The sequence below is a fragment of the Pituophis catenifer genome, unplaced genomic scaffold, assembly GCF_029215685.1.
Source record: "Pituophis catenifer annectens isolate HBS135680 unplaced genomic scaffold, rPitCat1.0.hap2 SCAF_1, whole genome shotgun sequence".
NCBI lineage: Eukaryota > Metazoa > Chordata > Lepidosauria > Squamata > Colubridae > Pituophis > Pituophis catenifer.
Genome location: NW_027256881.1, coordinates 276,181,324 through 276,204,913, shown reverse-complemented (window position 1 = coordinate 276,204,913; position 23,590 = coordinate 276,181,324). Strand labels below are relative to the sequence as shown.

Genomic DNA, 23,590 nt, shown 5'->3' with positions numbered 1-23,590 from the left:
GGCCAGCATGTGACGCATCCGGCCCGCGGGCCACAAGTTTGACAGCCCTGCACTAGAATAAGTAACAGAAAATGGTTTCCATGGAGATTTAGTTGTTACTGCATCAAGGCTCCCATATACTGAATGGAAGATAATTTTGAATGTACTTGGCAGTTAGTATCCAAAATATTAAAATATTGCAAGGATTAAAAATATAAGTAGGTAGATATCAACTCCTGTATATATTGTTCACCTGACAGTAATATTTTATGTATTACATTTCTGCTCCACTACAATAGTTATCTTTCAGTGGTTTACAAAGAAGAAAATATTTAAAACATCCACATAACACAAAGTTTTATAGTACTGAAATAATAAAACAAACAGAAAAGATGGTTGTCAACAAATGAAACCATTCTCTGGAATATCTTTTGTCTTCAACATCTTCTTGAATGTACCTAGGGATGGCCCCAGCTTGATTACACAGAAACATCAGCGTTTCCATTGAAAGCAATGGTTTTCCGTAATTTTCCAGTCGTGGGTTAGGATTAAAAGATTTTCCCTAATAAATTGGGCCAATTGAGATCATAAAAAAAGTTTTGTAAGCACTCAGGAACCAAACTGTAAAAGGCTTTAATATGGGCATGGTTTGCTATTTTTCCTTCAAAATGTGTTATTTCCCAATATGTCCTTATAGCCCTGGAATTTTCTGATAGTCTCCCATCTAAGTATTAAGCAGAGCCATATTCCTTCTTAGCTTTTTCAAGGTAAACCAAGGTCCACTAAATGTAACCTTCCATAGATATTCAAAAGATTATGTCCCTCAAATGAATTAAATTTATAGGCCACGCATCTCTAAGAGATTCTGGGCAATATTTGGGTTTCTGGCAGTCATTTTATTATTTTAAAAAATATCCTCTCCATTTCAGTTTTTCTGCTGTCCCTAAGTAAAAATTCACCACGAAGGAAACAAGCATCCCCATTCTTCTCACCACACGCCGTCCTTTCAACTACTATACAGACAGACATTATTTTGCTACCTTAAGTCAAAGCATTATCCCTGTGGAAAGCCTAAGAGCCTTGTCAGGAACTGCGGGGCAAGAGGGAGGAGGGAGGCACGGCAATCCAGTTTGGGGCTTGGGGCTTCTTTGAGCTCGCGTTTGAAGCCTAGAGCCGGCACTTCCTTGCGGCGCCCTCCTTGCTTTCTTTTCCGCCGGGTTCTGCAAATAGAGACCGAGGCTGTTGCCAAGGCCCTAGGCCGGCCACCACCACAAGGGTTGACGTTTCTGAAGAAAAGAAAAAAAAAAACCAATAAGAAAGAGCAGCCGAATAAAAGCACAAGACGCCGACGCCGCTGCTGCCTCCCACTTCTTGCCGGAACCCGGCCGCAACTGCCAGATTCAAACTAGCCAATACGGTTCCAAGTTGAAGAGGCGGGTATTCTCGGTGGAAACCAATGAGGAGCCGGGATATTGGGAGGTGTGGACATCCTTAGTGATTTCAAACGGTGGCGAGGAGAGGCCTGGGGTTTACCTTTCTCCTTGGCTTCGGTAAGTGTCCCTTTTCTCCCTCAATGACTGTCCGAGTAGCGGGGAAGGCTGGGGCTGCGGAGCAGAGTCACTGGTATGAGGGAAGTCACGCTCCATCCTTCTTCTTCACTGGCCACTTCTCTCAGTCGACAGCGAGGTGTAAGGCCCTTCCCGTGTTATGGATGCCCCGGGGACCTAAAGGCAGAAGCCGATCTGACAACCTCTGTGGTTTGCGCCATTTGAAGCCCCACTTCTTTTTTTTACATCGGGTCCCATGTGGCTGGTGAGGCTCTGGCGGGGCTGGCTGTGGGATCTAAGAGGCGTTCAGAGGGACGTCCTTTGCAGTGGGCGTCTCCTCTTTTAATAGGCACTTTTAATAGAAAACCGGCGTTTTCATGTGCAGAACAACCAACTAGCCCGCTTGATATCATCCGAGTAACGTATGAACTAATCCAGGAGGTTAGTGTGGGTGAATTGTATAAATGGTGGGCAGGCCTGCTGTGGAACACAGCTGGTGGCACCGCCTTTTGTCTGGTGGAAGAAAGTGAGGATTTTAGCTTACTGGCTATCAAGCCAGTTACTAATGTGACCCGATTATTATCAATGCAGTTTAACAGATTAATACCTTGTAGGTCATCTAATCCAACACACACACACACACACACTCAAGCAGGAGATCCTACACCATTTCTGACAGATGGCAGTCCAGCCTCTCCAGTTCCCACTGCTTAAAGGAAGAAGTCAGCTATGTTAAGTAGATGAACCCATTACTATTTTTAATATTTTGCTAGTAGTTTATTTTGCAGTGAGTGGCCATCGTTATTCGAAAAAGTACCTGCCACCACTTGCTCATCTGCTCTTTTCCTTGGAAGCAATAACTACATTCTCGATCTTTGGTGGAAAAAAAGGCACTGCCTTAGGAACAGCGCCACTAAAGGCACAAACATTGAGAATATTTCAGGAGTCTGATCCTACCACTGCTAGTCAGATGTTATAAGCTACAATTAATGCCTAGTGGGTATCCTCCCCAAAGACTTGGGTCTTAGTTGCTACCTAAAGTCTTAGGCAATGGCTTCTTTACATTCTCCAGCTAAAGGAACACAGCATAAAGCCATACTCCTGCTTGCTCACTTCCTTGTATGAGTGAATGACTTTTAGGAGTTGCCACTGTTAGTACTATGAAGAAATAAGCAAACTGCTAAGTTTTACATGAACTACATTTTCATAAGGAGAAAATAAGCACTCTTAAACAACTTAGCTTTATTTCCATATTGAAGAGCCCGTCATATATATTGAAAATATATATTTTGAATATATATATTGAAAATATATATATTGACAAAAGCCTTGATAGTACAGTGGTCTAAGCACCCTGTTATTAACACAGCTGCCTGCAATTATTGCTGGTTCGAATCTCTCCAAGGCTCAAGGTTGACTCAGCCTTCCATCCTTTCTAAGATAGGTGAAATGAGGACCCAGTTTGTGGGGGCAATAAGCTGACTTTGTATAAATATACAAAAGGATGAAGGCTATTGCTTAATGCATTGTAAGCCGCCTTGAGTCTCCGGAGAAGGGCAGCATATAAATCAAATTAAAAAAAAAAAAGTAACAGTAGGTAATCCCAATTTTATTATATCATATGCACAATTATCTGCAGAAGAATCTTTTCCTCCTCCCAACTGAAAAAAAAAAGTTCATTAATAACTACAGCCACTGCCAAAAAGGAGACAGATGAGCATGCAGAAATTTATTCTTGATCATGGTTACTTCTCATGTGTTGTGATGATATAGTAATTGAGCAACAGTGGCAGCTGAAAGTAGTTGCTACTGATTTTTCACATTAACTTCTCAGCTGTCTTCATTTCTTGGCAGTTGTTGAACTTCCTCCGTAGATTCATTTTCTGAGAAGAGGGAGATGGAGATAAGAATGTAATAAATACAGGGATCAATGGCCAGTAAACCTGGCTCTTTTGCTTGCATAATCCAGAGTTACTTACTTGTAGTACTTGGTAATGTGCAAAAAGAACTTCGGGAGAGTTTAAGACTTTTACTATTAGTTTCTCCTTTTGGAATTATGACACCTGTATAGTTATACTACTATTATCTTACATATATCAAGCCCCTTGTATTAAGTTTCTTTACATTTTGGAAACACAATGTATTTTTAAGTATGTATTTTAAACTGAAATATGTGCTTTATTTCTAAGCAAGGATTTCAAAAATATTAAAATCTGCTACATCCCAAACAACTATGAAAAGATATCCTAGCAATCTGGTTTAAATGTTTGATAGTGATGTCTTGAAATCTGAATTATCTAAACTCTCCATGAAATTGATAATGTGTCAAAGGACAAACTATTGAAAATGTTAAGGCTGCTGAAGCCATTTTCTTTGGTACCTTTTGTCTCTCAATGTTTCCTTCATTTTGGTTGCTAAGTGCCCTTTATTCCAGAACTTGGAAAGTCAATAGAACATAATGGATTGCTATTTCAGAACAAGGTTGTTCTTAACACTCTCTAGAACATGCTATAATGTCAGAATATCTTGCCTCAATGTCTTAATCAAATAGATTCAGGGACTGCGTTATTTCCAATAGCAATTTCTCTGTCATGGTAATAACATCTACAAGATTCTTACAGTTTGTTGGTAGGTTCCATACCCACATTTAGGGATCACTGAGATCGGGGGTAGCTTTATGATCTGGATCTTGCACTTGATTTTTAGATTTCTGGATGTAGATACTATGGGTAGATTTAAATGCTTAATCCCTAAGAATGTTTCATTTGAATGGGATCATATTTTAAGTGACAAGTTAACATTGCATAAAGCAGAAAATTAGTAAATAAGTGCTGAAATAATCCTATGCTTTCAGTGTTGTAAAGACTGGCTTCCTCAGTTTAGGCTGTGGTTATGTGCTGAGAAAAATGCAAAAGAGCTTATTTTATACTATTTTAAAAGATGTTCTTTAGTTTGATAGTAGATTGTTTATTTTCCTTTTTTTAATCATAGCTTTTGTTTTTATTTTTTAAAGTCATAGTTTTTGGATAAATAGTAATTAAAAATATAGGGGAGAGAATGCTAAAAATGGCAACAGGATGCCAGACTAACGCTTATATATATTGTGATACATATATTACAGACCCTGTACAAAAGGAATAAAGCTTGCAACATGATGCTGCTTTCAGCAGCAAGATCTTATGGATGCTCATGGCTATGACTATGTACACATTGCTGGACTAAAAGTGAGGAGACCTGAGTTCTAGTCTACCCTGATCCACAGAATCTTACTGGACAATTTAGGGCCATTTTGTTATTTCTCAGTTCAACCAATCTCATAAGGTTCTTGCTGTGTGGAAAAGAAGGAGAGAGCACTGTGTACATCTTCTTGAGCCCCTGTACAAAAGGTGGGATATAAATCAAACTTTTGAATTTAATGGAACTTTATGCATAGAATTCTTAGAATAAGCATTTTAGAAGTGAAAATAATAGCCCAGAGGAGCTGTTGGAAAGAAACCAATTGTGTCAAAATTTGTGTTCTTGCTGATTGCACTTGTAGTGAATACTATTTCATAGAATGTTCTTGATGCTGATTGTACACCAAATGTGTCCATCTTCCAAATACTTGTAAAAAAGATAGGTATTAATTTGTACCTGTTTCTTACTCTTTTGTGATTCTTGCTACAAATTTCTAACATACAAAAGGCTTTGAAATGTTAAAGAAATAGACTTTTAAGGGTCTTGTATTTTCTGCAAATGAATGAATAACTGCTATCCAGATGCTGTATTTGTTACAGTATTTATCTTTGGATTAATTTATCGTTAAAAGGATTTTAAAGGGGGAAAGGGTTTGCATATGAAATATGGATTCTTTAGTTCACATGCTGTAAAGCAATATTGTTCAATTAAAACGTTTTTTGTAAATATGAAGCAAGATAGCTCAAACTAATTGAGATTTGAATAGAACATTTAGCATTGGCTTTTTCAGTTCAGCGCACAGGTGTATTTTGTTATAGTTTTAACATGGCAGGACAATTGTTAGAAAATTGGACATTTTTTGGAAATAATTGGTGGCCAAAGTTATGTCCGTAGGTTTTCTAGGAACAGCCAAGTCTAAATTTAGAAAATCAGGAATTTCAAGAGTGAATTTCCAGGCTTTCTTTCAGTATAGAAAAAGATACTATCCACTGAACTGGTTGTTACCTGCGTAAGAAAGTTTTTCTGGGTGTGTCCCCCCCTCCCCTCCCAGAGTAAGTATCTCTTACTCGTATCCACCGGGCGTCTTCACCTTGCAGGCTAGTAAAACAAGCCGCGAGTCTTGAAACCTACGCGCGCTGCACTTGTTGCATCCCAAACGGTTTTAGTCCGGCCGAACTGCGCATATGAACGACTCCCGAGTTGTGCAGCCCGAGACCCGGTTCCCTCTTGGGAGAGAGATGGGAGTTAGCACCACGCGAGACGCTTGAACGATTGAAGTCGCTACTTCGCATTTTCCTCTTCGAAGAGGAGCCCGACTAACTCCCGTTTCCCACCGGCCCGGCGAGCCGAGGACGCTCCTTGCTGTGCGCATGCTCGTTACTGGGAGGCGGACACCCCTGCCTTTGTTTGTCACATGGGCCGGAGAAGGCCCCGCTCTCAGGTGCGGTGGGAGTCGGAGGCTGGTGTCGCCGGCTGCAATGTAGTCCGCCCCGCCTCGGAGGAGGTGCCTGCCTTTTTGCCGGTAGGAGATGCAGTTACCCGCCAGCTCTTTCTAAGCGCGGCTACCGTGGCTGGGTATAAGGAGAACTGCGGCCTAGCTCAAACTGGGTAAGTCGTCGTTGCCCGGCAATCGGCTCCGGGGCAGGGCGGCGGCGGCGACCGATCGAACGGGCCTAAAGCTCCAGAATCGAGATTTGCTAGGCTGGGCTTGTCGGCAGAAAGAAACAATGCCCGGGGAGCGGCCTGTTTGCTACTCGGTGGCGTTTTGACTTCGGAGTAGATTAGAAGTGCCGGAGAGCAGGGGTTTGTGTGTTTTTTCCTTCCCCAGAGTAGCCGTAGGGATCGGTGGTGCTGAATGTGTCAATGTCGACCGACCGAGCTGCAGCTACTGGGAGATGTGTGGCCCCTTCTGTTGGGGGCGGGAAACGGGAATTACGATTATCCTCCTGGCAAGTCTTGCTGTCGCAGGAAAGGGGAGCTCTGGTGATGTCGCCCACCCAGAGCTGTCTATATCTTGCGGGCAGGGGCGAGGAGAGTGATTTTGGATAAGGGAAATTCATAAGGCGTGTAAACAACTGAGCGGACGGGCTAGCTACTGAGAACAATGAGATGCCTCCTAAGAGCATCGGAAATAACAAGAGATGAGACTTCTAATTGACATTCCTGGCTCAACTGATGTTAGTGCAGGAGTGCTATAAATAAAACGATCATAAAAGAGAATGGCATTTATGCAGGGTATAAATATATTGCTCTTTCGGTTTGTAAAATATTGGATGTGTGCCTTAAACTATTCTACTGTATATTGTACTTTTGAGAGAGAGATTTTGAAAGAGCCTCTGTGAAACAAGCTGTATTACTTGCATTATCAGGGAAATAGGCAGAATAGAAATAACAGACCAGGAGAGAGTGGCATGAATTTTCAAAGGGCTTGCTCCAAAGAGCATTTGTTTCAAGAGTAGGGAAATCTTCACAGCATCTCAGATTTTTCTGAATTGAATTGAAAGACAATGACAGGGTTTACAAATTGTGCTAGGCCATAATATAGTTTGCTTGGTTTTAATTTAGTGCATTCCATGAAGCCAATGGTGCCATTTTAGCACATTATTACTTTATGCATAAATCCCATTGTTAGATGGTAGAAGCAAGTAAGTGATACATAATTGAGTTTATTTTTTAAAATGCTGTGTTGTAATTTACATTACACTCTACATTAAATTGTTTTTAAAATCATGGTTTAGTTCATATGCAAGGTCTGTAGTTAGCTCTTTCATGCTAAGCCATATATTTGTGTTATACTCACAGGGTTGGATTTGTCTGAGGCTATGTTGCAAGCAAATATGTAGCATAGTTTTTACACACACACACACACACACACACACACACACACACAGAGAGAGAGAGAGAGAGAGAGAGAGAGAGAGAGAGAGAGAGAATCCTCAACTTAAAATCATTCGTTTAATGACAGTTTAAAGTTACAACAGCACTGAGAAATGTGACATATTAGTTTTTCACCCAAATGTTGCAATATCTCTGATCATGTGATCGATTTTTGGATGCTTGGCAAGTGGCATGTGTTTATGACAGTTGCAGAGTAGTCTCCCAATGGGCAGCTGAGTGTTTGCTGGCTGCCAGAAAAAAAAAAGCCTAGAAACTAGTGGATTGTGATTTCACTGAACTAGGGCTGCATAAAAATCTTGGTTTACGTAGGAAGAACCTGGCTAAAGAGAAATACACACACACACACACACATCGCCACAATGTTTTTCCAGCAACGTTTATCAAATAGGATGTTGATTCATATAATGCTAACTAATAAAGTGTACAAGTCTCAATTTGTGGCATTGAGCAAAACATTGAGAGGCTGCATCTCCCCAGTTAAGTCTACTTATCCCATTGGTTTCAGCAGGAAAGAGCGCTCCCAATACTATTTATTAGGGAGTGCCATTTGGTGGAGTCCATGAAGAGAGCCGCCTTTGTTGCAGCACCTGCTTTTTAAGAGCATAATTTCCCCCCCTCCTCCAACATTAGTTTGGCCCCAATCCTGCTGGCATTTTGTAAATTCTTCAAGTCATGGGGTTTTTTTTAATTAGCTTAGGGATCCAGATGCATGGTAGTGCCTGTGCAATAACTGTATTGCGTAGGGTCAGATTATCTGGGACTCCCTTTTCCTAACTACAACTACTTGTCCAAATAGATAGGGTGGCAAATTCCTAGTCCCTTCCCTTTAAAATGGTCACCTTACAGGTGATAGGAAGCGTGCCTTTTTTGTGGCAACTCCCTACCCTATGGAATACAAGTAGTCCTCAATTTACAACAGTTCATTTAGTGACTATTTGAAGTTACAATGGCACTTTTAAAAAATGACATGATTTTTCACACGTCCGACTGTTGCAGCAGCCCCATGGTCACGTGATCAACATTCTTATACTTGGCAACTGACTGATATTTATGACAGTTGCAGTATCCCAGAGTCATGTCAACATCTTTTGCAACCTTCTGACGAGTAAAGTCAACGGGGACACCAAATTCATTTAACAACCCTGTTACTAACTTAACAACTGCAGTGATTAATTTAACAACTATGCCAAGAAATGTCATAAAATGAGACAAAACTTACTTAACAACTTCTTGCTTAGCAACAGAAATTTTGAGCTCAATTACGGTCGTAAGTCGAGAATTTACCGATATTCTTCCCCCTGAAGGCTCCTATCCTCCTTAACCTTTTGAAAAGCACTGAAGACTTGTCTTTTCCCCCAAGCTCTGGGTTAGGATGAGGTGACTGCATGTCAGAAGCTTAATTTGGTACCAGGTTTTAGTTTTTAATGTTTGTGGTATTAATAGTTTAATTAAGTAATAGTTTAATCCATATTATTTTAATTTGTGATATATTCATTTTATTTTTTTAAAAAAGCATTTATATAGCTGCTCAGAATTTGGTACAAGATGGGCAGGTAGATAAATGTTTTAAAGAAATATAATATTTGATTTGTTGGTGGTGGATTTATTTTTTACCTTGGCTGATTATTATATATGTATGGTTTTTTTACAGTTATTTTAGTATCCCAAAGATATTTTTTCAAGAGGCAACTGGACTTTCTTTTCTTTGAAGATGGTTCACTTCAAAGAAAAACAAGAAAGTCCAATTGCCACTTGAAAAAGCACCTTTGGGACAACCATAACCTGGGTTGAGAATCTCCATAGACACTTATTTTAATAGGGTTTCTAATTGTTGTTAGATACCTAGAGTCATGAATTTGACAAGGGTGGGAATATAGATTGAAATAAATCCTAAATCAAGAGAATCATATTTTCAAGAATGTAAAAAAAATTTTTTTTAAAACTCCCCCTCTCCATTTTGCAGAGAAATCTGGGTTCACTTTCAGAATTTCCTCAGATGTGCAATTCACGAGGGAACTGTCCGTCTCCAGAATCCCACCTCCTTTTCTCCTCTGTATGATACTGTCTCACTGTCCAAGTTACACGGCAATGTCTCTAACCTCTCTCTCAGCTTTCCCACACTCACAAAGACAAAATTATTTTCTCTCCAGGCCAAGTTTTTCCTAAGAGCTTTTTAGGAAGATGGAAGCTTCTTTTCTCTCTCACTCAATGCTCAGGCCAAATTTCAGGCTATTTTTCTGCACTTCCCTAGAAGTGGTTTATGTTACTACTAATCAACTTTGGGACTATGCCAATGACTACTCTGCATTTCACCCATTAATATTTACTCCGGTTGAGTAAACTGCATGGATGGGTGGGGCTTACAGGGCCTGCAGGTATTCACTGTAAAGGACTGTCATGACAGGAAAGAAAAATAATTGTTAATAGAAGTTTCCCCAACTATCCAGCATTTACTCAGTACTTTCAATGCAATGCAGTTCAGATTAAACACATTCATTCAGATTTTTGGCTTGTTTTACAGTGGGGCAAAAAAGTATTTAGTCAGCCACCAATTGTGCAAGTCCTCCCACTTAAAATGATGAGAGAGGCCTGTAATTGTAATCATAGGTAGACCTCAACTATGAGAGACAAAATGAGAAAACAAATCCAGACAATCACATTGTCTGATTTGGAAAGAATTTATTTGCAAATTATGGTGGAAAATAAGTATTTGATCACCTACAAACAAGCAAGATTTCTGGCTCTCACAGACCTGTAACTTCTTCTTTAAGAGGCTCCTTTGCCCTCCACTCATTACCTGTATTAATGGACCTGTTTGAACTTGTTATTAGTATAAAAGACACCTGTCCACAACCTCAAACAGTCACACTCCAAACTCCACTATGTGAAGACCAAAGAGCTGTCAAAGGACACCAGAAACAAAATTGTAGACCTGCACCAGGCTGGGAAGACTGAATCTGCAATAGGCAAGCAGCTTGGTGTGAAGAAATCAACTGTGGGAGCAATAATTAGAAAATGGAAGAAATACAAGACCACTGATAATCTCCCTCGATCTGGGGCTCCAAGCAAGATCTCACCCCATGGGGTCAAAATGATCACAAGAACGGTGAGCAAAAATCCCAGAACCACATGGGGGGACCTAGTGAATGACCTGCAGAGAGCTGGGACCAACGTAACAAAGGCTACCATCAGTAACACACTACGCCGCCAGGGACTCAGATCCTGCAGTGCCAGACATGTCCTCCTGCTTAAGCCAGTACATGTCCGGGCCCATCTGAAGTTTGCTAGAAAGCATTTGGATGATCCAGAAGAGGATTGGGAGAATGTCATATGGTCAGATGAAACCAAAGAAGAACTGTTTGGTAGAAACACAACTCGTCGTGTTTGGAGGAGAGAGAATGCTGAGTTGCATCCAAAGAACACCATACCTACTGTGAAGCATGGGGGTGGCAACATCATGCTTTGGGGCTGTTTCTCTGCAAAGGGACCAGGACGACTGATCCGTGTACAGGAAAGAATGAATGGGGCCATGTATCATGAGATTTTGAGTGCAAACCTCCTTCCATCAGCAAGGGCACTGAAGATGAAACGTGTCTGGGTCTTTCAGCATGACAATTATCCCAAACACACCGCCCAGACAACGAAGGAGTGGCTTCGTAAGAAGCATTTCAAGGTCCTGGAGTGGCCTAGCCAGTCTCCAGATCTCAACCCCATAGAAAACCTTTGGAGGGAGTCAAAAGTCCGTGTTGCCCAGTGACAGCCCCAAAACATCACTGCTCTAGAGGAGATCTGCATGGAGGAATGGGCCAACATACCAGCAACATGTGTGCCAATCTTGTGAAGACTTACAGAAAATGTTTGACCTCTATCATTGTCAACAAAGGATATATAACAAAGTATTGAGATGAACTTTTGATATTGACCAAATACTTATTTTCCACCATAATTCAAATAAATTCTTTCCAAATCAGACAATGTGATTGTCTGGATTTGTTTTCTCATTTTGTCTCTCATAGTTGAGATCTACCTATGATGTCAATTACAGGCCTCTCTCATCTTTTTAAGTGGGAGAACTTGCACAATTGGTGGCTGACTAAATACTTTTTTGCCCCACTGTATATTTCACAGTTGCTATGTGGGCAGATATATATGCAGAAAAAAATATTTACAGTGTTCATTCTAGGCTACCTAGCAAATGTACTAAAAAGAAGTGGCATTAAGGTTTCCTTAAGACTACTTTCTCTACAATATATGGTGCATCTTATTACTAACCTTGATTTTCTTATCTGTAACTCCAGTGCAGGATTTCATTTCTCAAAACTACTGTAGAACAAAGCTATATAAATAATAAATCATAGAACTGGTAGTGATTTAGATGACTGGATCCAACCTAACAGATATTTTTTTAGCCTTTGTTTAAAAAAGACAAGTTGGTTTTAAATAAAGATATATTTAAAATTAATTCTGGAACTGATTAACATGGACAGTTTTCATTAAACTTTATAATAAAATCCAAAGCATAAATATATAGTATATGCTAACTTTTATTTGATGGTTCAAATCTAATACATGGAAGGACTTCCCCAATCAACTTTTGAAGTGGACAAGGGTCAGGAAATAGGAACAGCTAGGAATCTCAGAAAGTACTTTAATGTGGTTAAGGTTATTTATTATAAGAAAAAACTGTTGAAGTTTCTTTCTATCTCAACTTATTCCTAACCCAAATCAACATAGAATTGGTTTAGGTTTTCTCATGCTTCCTACTTTCACAAGATTGAGATGTATTTTTGTAATACTCAGTTCCACATTATCCTGATATACCCTCACACATCTAATTTTATACATCCAGCAACAATTATATGAAATAGATTAGGATGAGACAGGGTGACTAGCCCAAACTCAGCTAAATAACCAATGATCAAGCTAGGACCTAAATCAAGAAGTGATTGGTTCAAGTCCAGCTCCTTAACTACTACACAACAACATCAATCCTCAGCTACATAATAAAGTATGGGTATACATTTCTTAGATTCTGTTCAATTTTACTTGGTGGCAAAAACCAAAAAGTATTGGCAGCATTGGGTCCAGTGATTAAAGAACCAGGCTAGAAAGTTTTAGTCTTGCCTTAGAGATGAGAGCTAGCTGGATGACTTTGGGTTAGTCACTTTTTCTCAGCCCAAATCATCTCATAGAATTATTGTTGTGGGAAAAATAAGAGAAGGGAGGAGGAAGAAATATTAGATATATTTGCTACTTTGAGTTATTTATAATAATAAAGACAGGATAAAAAGAAATCACCCTTTCTGCAGAGAATGGAATATTACAGGTGGGACATGGAGAAGACTGCCTTGGTAAATCCATGTAGATGTGAGGTGTTTTTCCACTCCCTAATATTTCCAAGAATAGATTTTGTTTCATTATCAGTGGTTGGTTAGTCAAAATATTTCGTTGTGTTGCTTTCCTAACAAATTGGAGAAGAAAGTGACTATTTTGACTTCTGGCAATAAAAGCAATATAGAAACAATTTGATATTGCCGTCTTTGGAATGCTGAGGTTTTTTTCCTTTATTCGTGTAGCCCAGTGTTCCTACTGGTCTCCTTTCCGAGCAGTAATCAGCTCTCACTCTAATTTTTTGAGACCAGTGAAGTTTAACTGGGTGCTGTCATCTGTGGAGAGACATAATGTTGAATGTTATTAAAATGACAAATAATTCCTTGAGTTGATAGAAACATTTTTGTTGTATAATAATTAATTAGATTATTGGAGCCTGATTAACTTTGTGAAAGTGTAAACATGGTGGCAGTGATACAGAACTGAGTATAATAATTGGGAATTTTGTGTTTTTCTGCTACTGAATGAATTAGTCAAGGTTTGAATTGGCCAGAGAAAATAGAGGGAAGATGCAGGATGATAGAGGTTCTAGAATTATTGTAAGAGAGTAGTGATTTACTATTTCTTGCTCTTTTCATTTAATGGTTTAAAATGACGGGAAGTATTAAGCTATATAAATTGAATATGTTACCAAGGAATAAAATTATTTGAATGCATTTCAGAATATATTCATATGTACATTTGTTTAGTAAGTGTTGAAGATTTAATGATACCTAAAATAGTAGAAACCTTTAAATAAAGATGACTGCAAATGGCAAAACATAAAATATTTCATTTTTTAAACATTTTGATAATTTGTTGCATTTTAACAGCTTTTATATATTTCACAGGCATACAGTGATGTGTATTGTCTGAGTCTATCAAATTAATCAATATGGTGTATTGTATTATAATGTAGATTACCTAATTAGCCTGAGGAGTGATGTATAGATATGTATATCATTAAATAAATGTGTTTTTAAAGTAAAGCACAACTAGACTAAACCTTAAAATTTAATTTGCAATCTGCAAGTTTTTTTTTTACACAATATATCAAAAAATAAACTCACACGTTGACTAGGCATGATATGTGGATCCAGATAGTGTATATTATATGGTGATATTCCTCGTATGTTAATACAAACTACAACTAGTTATAGTCATTGGTCAAGATAAATGTTAGGGCCTACAAAAGCAGAATCCATTAAAGTGTAAATAATGTACAACTTTCTATACTAATTTTATCAGTTCCTTTTCCTTTCAATTACCATGCCCCTCCCCATCTGGCATGCCCTCAGGATGTGTATGAGCTTAAATACTTACAATTCCCAATGCTGAGGTATAATCAGTGTTTCAGGAGGATGACAAGATTGCAGTGTTTGTCTATTAATTTAAAATATCTTTCAAATTAATTATAGAGTAATCAGTAATAAAATTTAACAAAATTAAAGATCCTTGGAAGAGATTTATTTTTTTAGCATGTTTCCATCAAATTGTCTGTTCAAAACATTAATAAGAATACCTTTCTTGAGAAGAGCGGAACATTCACATGAGTAGTGTTGCTAGTTTAATGAACTGGTTTTTAGGGAACCATATAAACTGCCATCCTGTCTTAGGAGTTGTGAGAACACTCTAGAATGAGCACACTATTTTGATACTGCTCTTAGTAAATGTAGCAAATGATACTAATACTCTTTATCATTGCATCTCGTGTAGCAAGATATTTTGGCACCAGAAATGAAAAGGAAGGCATTGCTAAGAGCTGAAACAAAAACTGCTGTCTTCTCAGTCCAGCCACAGCCCCACCTAGAATATATTGTCATGTAGCCTGGTGATTTGGCTTATTGACATGTGCTTTTTATAGGCTGCTTCCCTGCAGTGTGCAACATTATAATTTTGCTAGCTATATATTTTAAAACTAGGTTTTTCTGTTATACTTTTAGTACTCGTCTGTTTTTCTTCTGTTCTTATCATTACCAAAAATGGACTCTTGAGAAAATATACCTGTTTTAAATAGAATATATTCAGATTTATATTTCCTGAGCATGGAATTTGGATTTGGATTAGAGTGTCAAAATACCATATTTTTCGGACTATAAGACACACTTTTTGGTCTCCCAAAAGGAGGCAAAAATGTCTGTGCGTCTTATAGACCTAATATTGCCAAAGCTCCTCTCACCTGTCAGCCATTTTTTTTTTTTTTTTTTTTTGGCCTCTGCATGCCCTGTTTTGGGGCCTTTTTTCAGTTTTTTTTTTCCAGGCCTTTTTTTTTTTTTGAGGCTTTTTTCGGCCTGTTTTCAAGGCTTTTTTGGCCTGTTTGGGGGGGCTTTTTCAGCCCGTTTTCAGGGCTTTTTCAGTCTGTTTTTGAGGCTTTTTTCGGCCTATTTTGGGGGCTTTTTTCAGCCCATTTTTGAGGCTGTTTTGGCCTGTTTTTTTTCCAAAAAAAGCCTCAAAAACGGCCCCAAAAAGCCTCAAGAATGGGCCAAAAAAAGCTCTGAAAATGGCCCCCAAAAGCCCCAAAAATGGGCTGCAAAAAGCCTAGAAAATGGGCCGCAAAAAGCCCTGGAAACAGGCTGCAAAAATTCCCAGAAACAGGCTATAAAAAGATGGAAAAGGCCCGAAAAAGGGTAGGCCAAAAACTTTTTGTTGTTGTTTTCCTCTTCTAAATTTAGGTGCATCTTGTAGTCAGGTGCGTCTTATAGTCGGAAAATACGTATTTTCCGACTATACAGAATATATGAAGTCATAATTATAATCATTTGGTGCTGCTATTAGTTAGCTTCTAGTTTTTTAATGTTAAATTTCATTCAGATCCTATTATGTATGTTCATTTCTACTGGGTTCATATGTTTCAGCGTGCCTTTTTAGTTATCGTTGCTGTTTTTGGTATTTCCTAGGTATTACAGTGAAGAACTACAAGAAACAGAAGCATCATGGCAGATGATAGTGAATGGATGAAATTACCCATTGATCAAAAATGTGAACACAAGGTAAGATTATCTTGTTTAAGGAACTGGCATTTCCCTACTTACTGAGTGATAAATTGATAAATTGTTTTGAGTTTAAGGAAAGGACAAATGTTAGCTTCATATTTTGAAAATCTTTCCATACACTAGTTTAACCCGTGGCCAGGGGGGCTTTTTATCAGGTTCGCCTGATACGCCAGTTGCGCCCCTTTCTGGACCGGGACTCCCTACGCACGGTCACTCAAGCACTCGTCACCTCTCGTCTGGACTATTGTAACGCTCTCTACATGGGGCTCCCCTTGGGGTACACCCGGAGGCTCCAACTGGTGCAGAATGCGGCCGCGCGGGGGATTATGGGAGCGACGGGGCACTCCCATGTGACTCCTCTCCTGCGCGAGCTGCATTGGCTTCCAGTGGACTTCTGGGTGCGCTTCAAGGTGTTGGTGATCACCTTTAAAGTGCTCCATGGCTTAGGGCCGGGGTACTTACGGGACCGCCTTCTGCCACCAATAGCCTCCCACCGGCCGGTTCGCTCCCACAGAGAGGGCCTCCTCAGGGTGCCGTCGGCCAGACAATGCCGGCTGGCGACCCTCAGGAGGAGAGCCTTCTCTGTGGTGGCACCTACCCTTTGGAACAATCAACCCCCAGAGATACGAGTGATCTCCGACCTCCGAACTTTTCGTCGGGCCCTAAAAACTTACTTTTTTCAGTTAGCCAGTCTGTCTTGATTTTAGGGTTGGTTTTAAAATTTTGATACTGATTTTAAATTGACAAGTTTTAAATTATGGGCCAAATTTATTAATTATTTTAAATCTATTTTTAATTGCAATGTTATGTATAAATGTTTTTATTTTGGCTGTTCACCGCCCTGAGTCCGAAAGGAGAAGGGCGGTATAGAAGTTTGAAAAATAAATAAATAAATAAATAAAATAAATAAATAAATAAATAAATAAATAAATAAATAAATAAATAAATAAATAAAATGCATTTGATCAAATTTGAAAATGTCTCCACAGGAACTACAGTTAGTCCCCAACTTACAACAGTTTGCTTAGTGACCATTCAAAGTTACAATGGCACTGAAAAAGTGACGTATGACCATTTTTCACACTTACAAGCATTGCAGCATCCCCATGGTCACATGATTTACATTCAGGTGCTTGACAACTGGTTTATATTTATGATGGTTGCAGCATCCTGAGGTCGTGATCAGCTTTTGGAACCTTCTGACAAGCAAAGTCAACGGGGAAGTCAGATTCACTTAACAACCGTGTTGCTAACTTATCAACTGCAGTGATTCACTTAAACGTGTCAGTAAAGGACGTAAAATGGGGCAAAACTCACTTAACAAATTTCTCACTTAGCAAGATAAAACTTGAGCTCAATTGTGGTCATAAGTCGAGGACTATCTGCATTTGTCTTGGCTACACTGTGACATTTATGTTTTATTTATCTATTTAGAGTAACAAAACAATAGAAATACTTGTTTTTTGGTTGGGAGCAAACCACCTTATAAATATGCTTTCATCTAGATCAATCTAGGGTTTAAGAAAATTGCATTTCTGCCCTGTCACCCAGTAATTGTGAGTGATGATCAGAGCAAATGTTAAATGGTGGTCTGTTTATATATTTATAGCTTTTAATGTTTATGCAAAAATAAGATTCCACGGTTCGGCTCTTGCTTCAGAGCAGTTGTCCTTCTCTAAATTTTTCCGGATTCATCTTTTTTTCCTGTAGCTGATATAATTTGTGTCTCTTCAAAATCATTAATTTATCCAATTAAGGTTCTTTAAGTTCATATTTTCGCTGTCTGTGCAAGTGTTCCTAAACATTTTGCCATCACATCTCTCTTTAGTGTGATCTTAATGTCACACTAAATTCCGCTAAAATTCTAAACATGAAAAATTCACAAATGATCAATGAAAAATTATATAGTGGTACTTTGGAAAAGGTGGATTCATTGTCACATTGTACAACTAAAAGGTTCTTCAGAAAACTTAGGAATTTGGAAAAAGAAAGTTAGAAACTTCTTCCCCTCCTCATGCATACCAGGTTTGTTTGGATAATATTTGCCTGTTTTAGTTGCTGTAAGAAACTAAAGCATTGATATAATTTAATTATCATGTTTTATGAAATCAGAAAATTGAATTTGTTACCCATGGCTCATGGGTTAGAAATGTCAGTTGTGAAAATAAACTGTTTTCTAAAAAGTGCTCTAGTTTATATGTGAACCTGGATCTGGCTTACTTAATCAGCATGTGGGGAAGAAAAGAAAACAGCAGACAGACTACATGATCATTCATTGCTTCACAGGGTATGTTTTATAAAACTGAAGTCATTTTCTCAAACATAATACTTGATTGGCATAATGATTAAAATGATAAATTTAACCGGTCCTAGTTTTTCTCTCTAGGAAATATATATATATATTGCAACCTTCCACAAAGCCCCAAACTCTTTATTTCATTTTTTCGCTCTGGTGGTATCTATATTAGCCAGGCAACAGTTTGAGATTAAATCATTACTGCCTTCAATTCCACATATTCATTTTGGACCAACTTTCAAACTATTACTAAAATATTTAGTAATAGTAATATTTAGTAACTTTGTTTTCATTGTACATAATTTTTTTCAACAAATTACCTTACAATGAGGCCATGGATAGTTTCTTCCATTTCTAAAATTATAACTTTAATAATGATTGGGACTGGCTCCAGTGCTTTTCCCCAATTTTGGGGATGAAAAAGAAAGGTTGGATATTGTTACATGGTCATGCTGATTGTAACAATAATCCAAGATTTATTCTGTGAGAGAAAAAGTTGCTTGATTTCAGTTTTATAGCATGTCATTTTCATCTTGGACAATTAGCAGAAAACAGATGGCACAAAAGTACAGGAAGGATATCAGTATGGCCTCCTAGTTTAAGGGAATCCTATGACTGATTTAACCAGTTTTGCAATAAGAGATGTATGAAGTTATGTAGATGCTTATTGCATCTTCTTAGCATTTTCTCTTTTTTCTGTGATTTCGTATTTCTTACATAGATAATTCCTACAAAACATTTCTTCATATCTTTACAGAAGTTTAATAATCTAAATTAAATTTTAAAAATTCAAAATAATAAATAAACAAAAGAAAACAAAAACAAGAAAAAACATCAAAGGGCAGACTAGATGAACCACTAGATCTTTTTTTGCCATCAGTTTTCCATGTTTCTAAATTGTTGAAATAACTTAACTGGGAAAAAATAGCAACATTAGTAGCATAAGTTATTATTTATGCATCTTAATGTTTTTATAAGTTTGCTATAATGATATTTATTTAGGGCATGTCGTGTTGTTTTAAAAAAAATATTCAAATATCAGACAGTGTTTGTTGGAAAGGAGAACTAGTAAAAAAAATTTGTGATCCTCTATTCTCCCTCCTCCTCTTTTCTCCCCTTCACTGTATCTTCTCTTATCTCACAGCAATTTGCAACAGAAGTTAACATATGGTGGCAGCACTTTGGAGGCATGACAAGAATGATGCGGAGGTCTGAAGAGGGGGAATAAAACATATTGCTAGATTTGTGAAGAAAACCTCAGTTTGTGTTATTTTCAAGATTATTAACTTTGTATATGATAGTTCAGATGAGATAGAAATTTCCTCACTGATTTGTATGACTGTATTGTACTGTAATCAGTCATGACTAAAGTTTCAGAACTCCTCAAATGTGTTCTTGGGACTGCATATACTACATCTGATGAATGCTGCAGAATTTTAGTAGGTATTTGGATACCTATGATTTGAATACTTAAGAGGGAAAACTACAGTACCTCAGTATTGGTTGTAATAAAAATATATAGTTGGTCATATAAGAGAATAGCATATAATTCTTTTGGGTCACACAGTGATTTGATTTAATTTATTTCCATTTTCTTCCTAGGTATGGAAAGCCAGATTAAATGGGTATGAAGAAGCACTGAAGCTGTTTGAGAAAATAGATGATGAAAAGAGCCCTGAATGGTCCAAATACCTTGGACTTATAAAGAAATTTGTGACAGACTCAAATGCAGTAGTTCAGCTAAAAGGATTAGAAGCTGCACTTGCTTATGTTGAAAATGCTCATGTAGCAGGAAAGTAAGTTATTTGTATTTGTACCTTAGAAGAACTCTTTCTTCTACTAATGAGCTTAAGATCCCAAATTATATTTATATATCAGCTTTGAACAGTTTCAAACCATTATAGGAGTTAGAACAATACTTTGGAAAAAAATTTCAGAGCCATGAGGCTAAAATTATACAATGAAATCTATACCATAAAACTTTTTGGAACATGCCTACAATACATCAGTCATTTAATCCCCAGTTTGGGTTTTTAAAATGATTTTCTTTAATCAAATAAAAACTGACGCCTTCCCTACTGCATTGGTACCAATGTTGGAGGAGATAATTTATGTTGATAATTAATTGTCTGACTCTTACAATAGTCATATTTGTTTCTAGAACAATTTTAGAGTAATTAAATAATCACTACACATTGTAATGGCCCTTCACATTATAAAAATATTTTTCACTTAACACAATGCATGCATTTGAGCTGTCTGTAAAATGTAATAATGAAGTGCTCAACATGCATGCTTATGAATCAGGTCTTTTAGTGTATAATTTTTATTAAAATATCCCATCTAATCATTGAAACCAGAAGTTACAAATTCATTTGTTTTCATTTTTACACAAAAAGTCCATAAAAGGCTTCTAATCAAAAATAAATGTACTGTATTTTTCGGAGTATAAGACGCACCGGAGTATAAGACGCACCTTAATTTTTGGGGAGGAAAATAAGAAAAAAGCTGATTGGCAGATGGATTGGCCTCCCAGAATACCCCCAATCAGCTGTTCTCAGAGGTGAATTTTAGCAACAGGTTCTTTGGTTGTGAGCTCTGTGCCTTTTTTTTGGGGGGGGGGGCTTTTTTTTCTGCCTCTGAAACTTCTGAAACTCCCAAAAACTTTTTTTCCTGCCTCTGAAAGCCTCCGAAACAGAGCTTCAGAAAAAAAGCCTCTGAAGCTCTGTTTGGGGGCTTTTTTTCTGAAGCTCTGTTTGCGGGCTTCTTTTCTGAAGCTTTGTTTCTGATGCTTTTTTCAGAAACCTCCATTTGAGAAGCTGGGTGGGGCTACATTCAGAGTATAAGACGCACCCAGATTTTCACCCTCTTTTGTGGGGGGAAAAAGTGTGTCTTATACTCCGAAAAATATGGTACATAATGTCTTTTCCCTAAGAGCCTTGGTAGTACAGTGATCTAAAGCACCCTGTTATTAAGACCAGCTGCCTGCAATTACTGCAGGTTCGAATCTCGCCAGGCTCAAGGTTGACTCAGCCTTCCATCCTTTTTCCATAACGCTGCTCCTCCAATCCATAGTATGGGATCCTCTTCCTTCCTGTTACTAGGGAACTGAGTGCAGATCTCTTCCAACGTTTCTTTTGGCCACGCCCACACTGCCTCTCCTACGCCAGTCTTTCTCACTCAGTTACTGAGGGAACTTCTGTTTTTTTCTAGCTCTGCAGTTTAACAGCTTTCATTAGATCTCTTTTATTTTAGTTTATTATTTTTGTTTTAATCATTATTAGAAGGAGCTGCTACGAGGGAATTTGATTGCTGTGGAGGGGTGGTAGCGTCTCTGGGGCGCCAGATCGCTCCGCTCCTTCTTTTAACTGTCAGCAAGCCGGATTCTGTCCCAGCTGGGCAGATCCGTGTTATTTCAGCCGCGGGCGTATCGTTGACTGACTGGTGAGCTAGCATAGTCACGATTGCCTCAGCTCTGCTTTTTCTGCGGCTCTGGAGTTAATGCCTATGATTAAAGGCATACTCTGACGTCCAGGCATTGCCTCCTGCACAGCCGGTTTAAATAAATTTAAAATTAGCGCTCGTGGAGGTTCGTCGTTGCCGCGGCCGCCATTTTGAATTGTTGTGTGGGCGGCCGCCATTTTGGATGCGCTCCGGCTTACAATCATAGCTCCTGAGAGACTTCAAAGGTAAAAAAATCAAAGAAGTTAATTTCTCCATGTCAGCAAAATCTATCAACTTCAGCAACCATTCCTCCATTTTGGGTAACGTCAAACCTTTTCAACTCGGTGCATACAGTAATCTCACTGCTGTGATAATATATTGAGATAATTTTCCATGGCTTTTTCTAACTGTTTATCCATTAATCCTAAAAGAAAAAACTCTGGCTTCGTTTGAGTAATGTGTATGAATGAGGTTATTAATAAGTATCCTTGAATGGAAAAAAAAATCTTACATTTCAGGGAAATTTTTCAGATTTCCAGAACTCTTAGGAATATTTCATAAATGCATCAAAACCAATCTAACCTCAATAAATTGCAATAAATATAACAATATACTGAAGAACCCTGTGTTTAATGAAATTGACATTGCTATAAGGTCGATGAGAGAGAATCAAATTGTTCATTCTGTTTTCAACTAATTCTTGTTATTACCTTTCTTCCTTTTTAAAGAACAACAGGTGAGGTGGTATCTGGAGTTGTAAATAAAGTGTTCAATCAGCCTAAAGCTAGAGCAAAGGAACTAGGCATAGATATATGCCTCATGTTTATTGAAATTGAGAAAGGGGAAGTGGTGCAAGAAGAACTGCTTAAAGGCTTGGACAACAAGAACCCCAAGATTATAGTGGCATGCATAGAGACACTGAGGAAAGCACTAAGGTAAGATTTAATGAAAATTTTATTCAGGCTTTCTAAGAAGGGAGTTTCTTATGACTAATTAAATTCTCTATTGCTGTTTTCCATTTAAGTGGACAGTGGAAAAAAGCTACATCGTATAATATTTAGAATGCATACATTGCCCTTTAAGTTTATATGTTGTGTTCATAACAAAATTAAGTTCCTTTATGACTTAGTATACGAAATCAACTGCTGTTGATATTTGATGCAGCTTAACGAAAGACTGAACTCTAGCAAGAAATGAAGAAATGGGAAGGAATCCATTTAAATACTGTAATTTAGTCTGCCTGACCATATGTTAGCACATAGGCAACCTTGATTTACATTAAAAGCCAACCAGCATCAGAAATTAGAGGGCTATAAAAAGTGGATGGAAAAAATCCCCCAAAAGCAGTGCAAAAACCACTTACATAGAAAGTTAAATGCTCAACTGTAGATGGCATAGAAGCCCTAGTTTTTTCTCTGGGCATAATACTTGTATGGATGGAGTATTCCTCAAGCTATGACTATTAAAGGGTGGCACTGAAAGAATGGTATTTATGCTCAATCTCCAAAGATACTGCCACGGTCACGTCAAAATTCAGCTTTTGGCAGATCACCTGCACTTACCCACTTGCCTATCACACCCCCATCTCTGTTCTTTTGGCTGCTCTGGCATAGTAGCATTCCTTAGTGGTGGTAGTGCTAAACTGAAATAGAGGCCTGAGGCCTTCAACAGTCTTAGCCGGCTATCCGTGGGCATCTACTTCAGCCCAAAGCCAAGGACTGTCATCTCAAGCCTCACGTTACAGACCACCATTCCAATGGTATATTGTAACCTTCGCTGGCTTCTTCCAACGACTGACAAAGCATGCCCAGCCTGGCCCTGTACAAGGCAGTTGCTGGCTGCTCAAGGCTGGTCTCATCACTCCTGAGGCCTTCTAAAACCTTACA

General features: G+C 38.3%; 1 protein-coding gene across 1 annotated transcript in view; it reads left to right on the top strand.

Moving 5' to 3' along the window:
• Nucleotides 1–6,161: 6,161 nt before the first annotated feature.
• Nucleotides 6,162–23,590, top strand: part of CKAP5 (cytoskeleton associated protein 5) — a 65,405-nt gene continuing 47,976 nt past the window's right edge. Inside the window, exons 1-4 of the mRNA XM_070936506.1 lie at nt 6,162–6,311; nt 15,869–15,961; nt 19,863–20,056; nt 22,433–22,639. Of these exons, the coding sequence (XP_070792607.1) occupies nt 15,905–15,961; nt 19,863–20,056; nt 22,433–22,639 (458 nt within the window). The 5' untranslated portion in view covers nt 6,162–6,311; nt 15,869–15,904. The remainder of the gene's footprint in view (nt 6,312–15,868; nt 15,962–19,862; nt 20,057–22,432; nt 22,640–23,590) is intronic.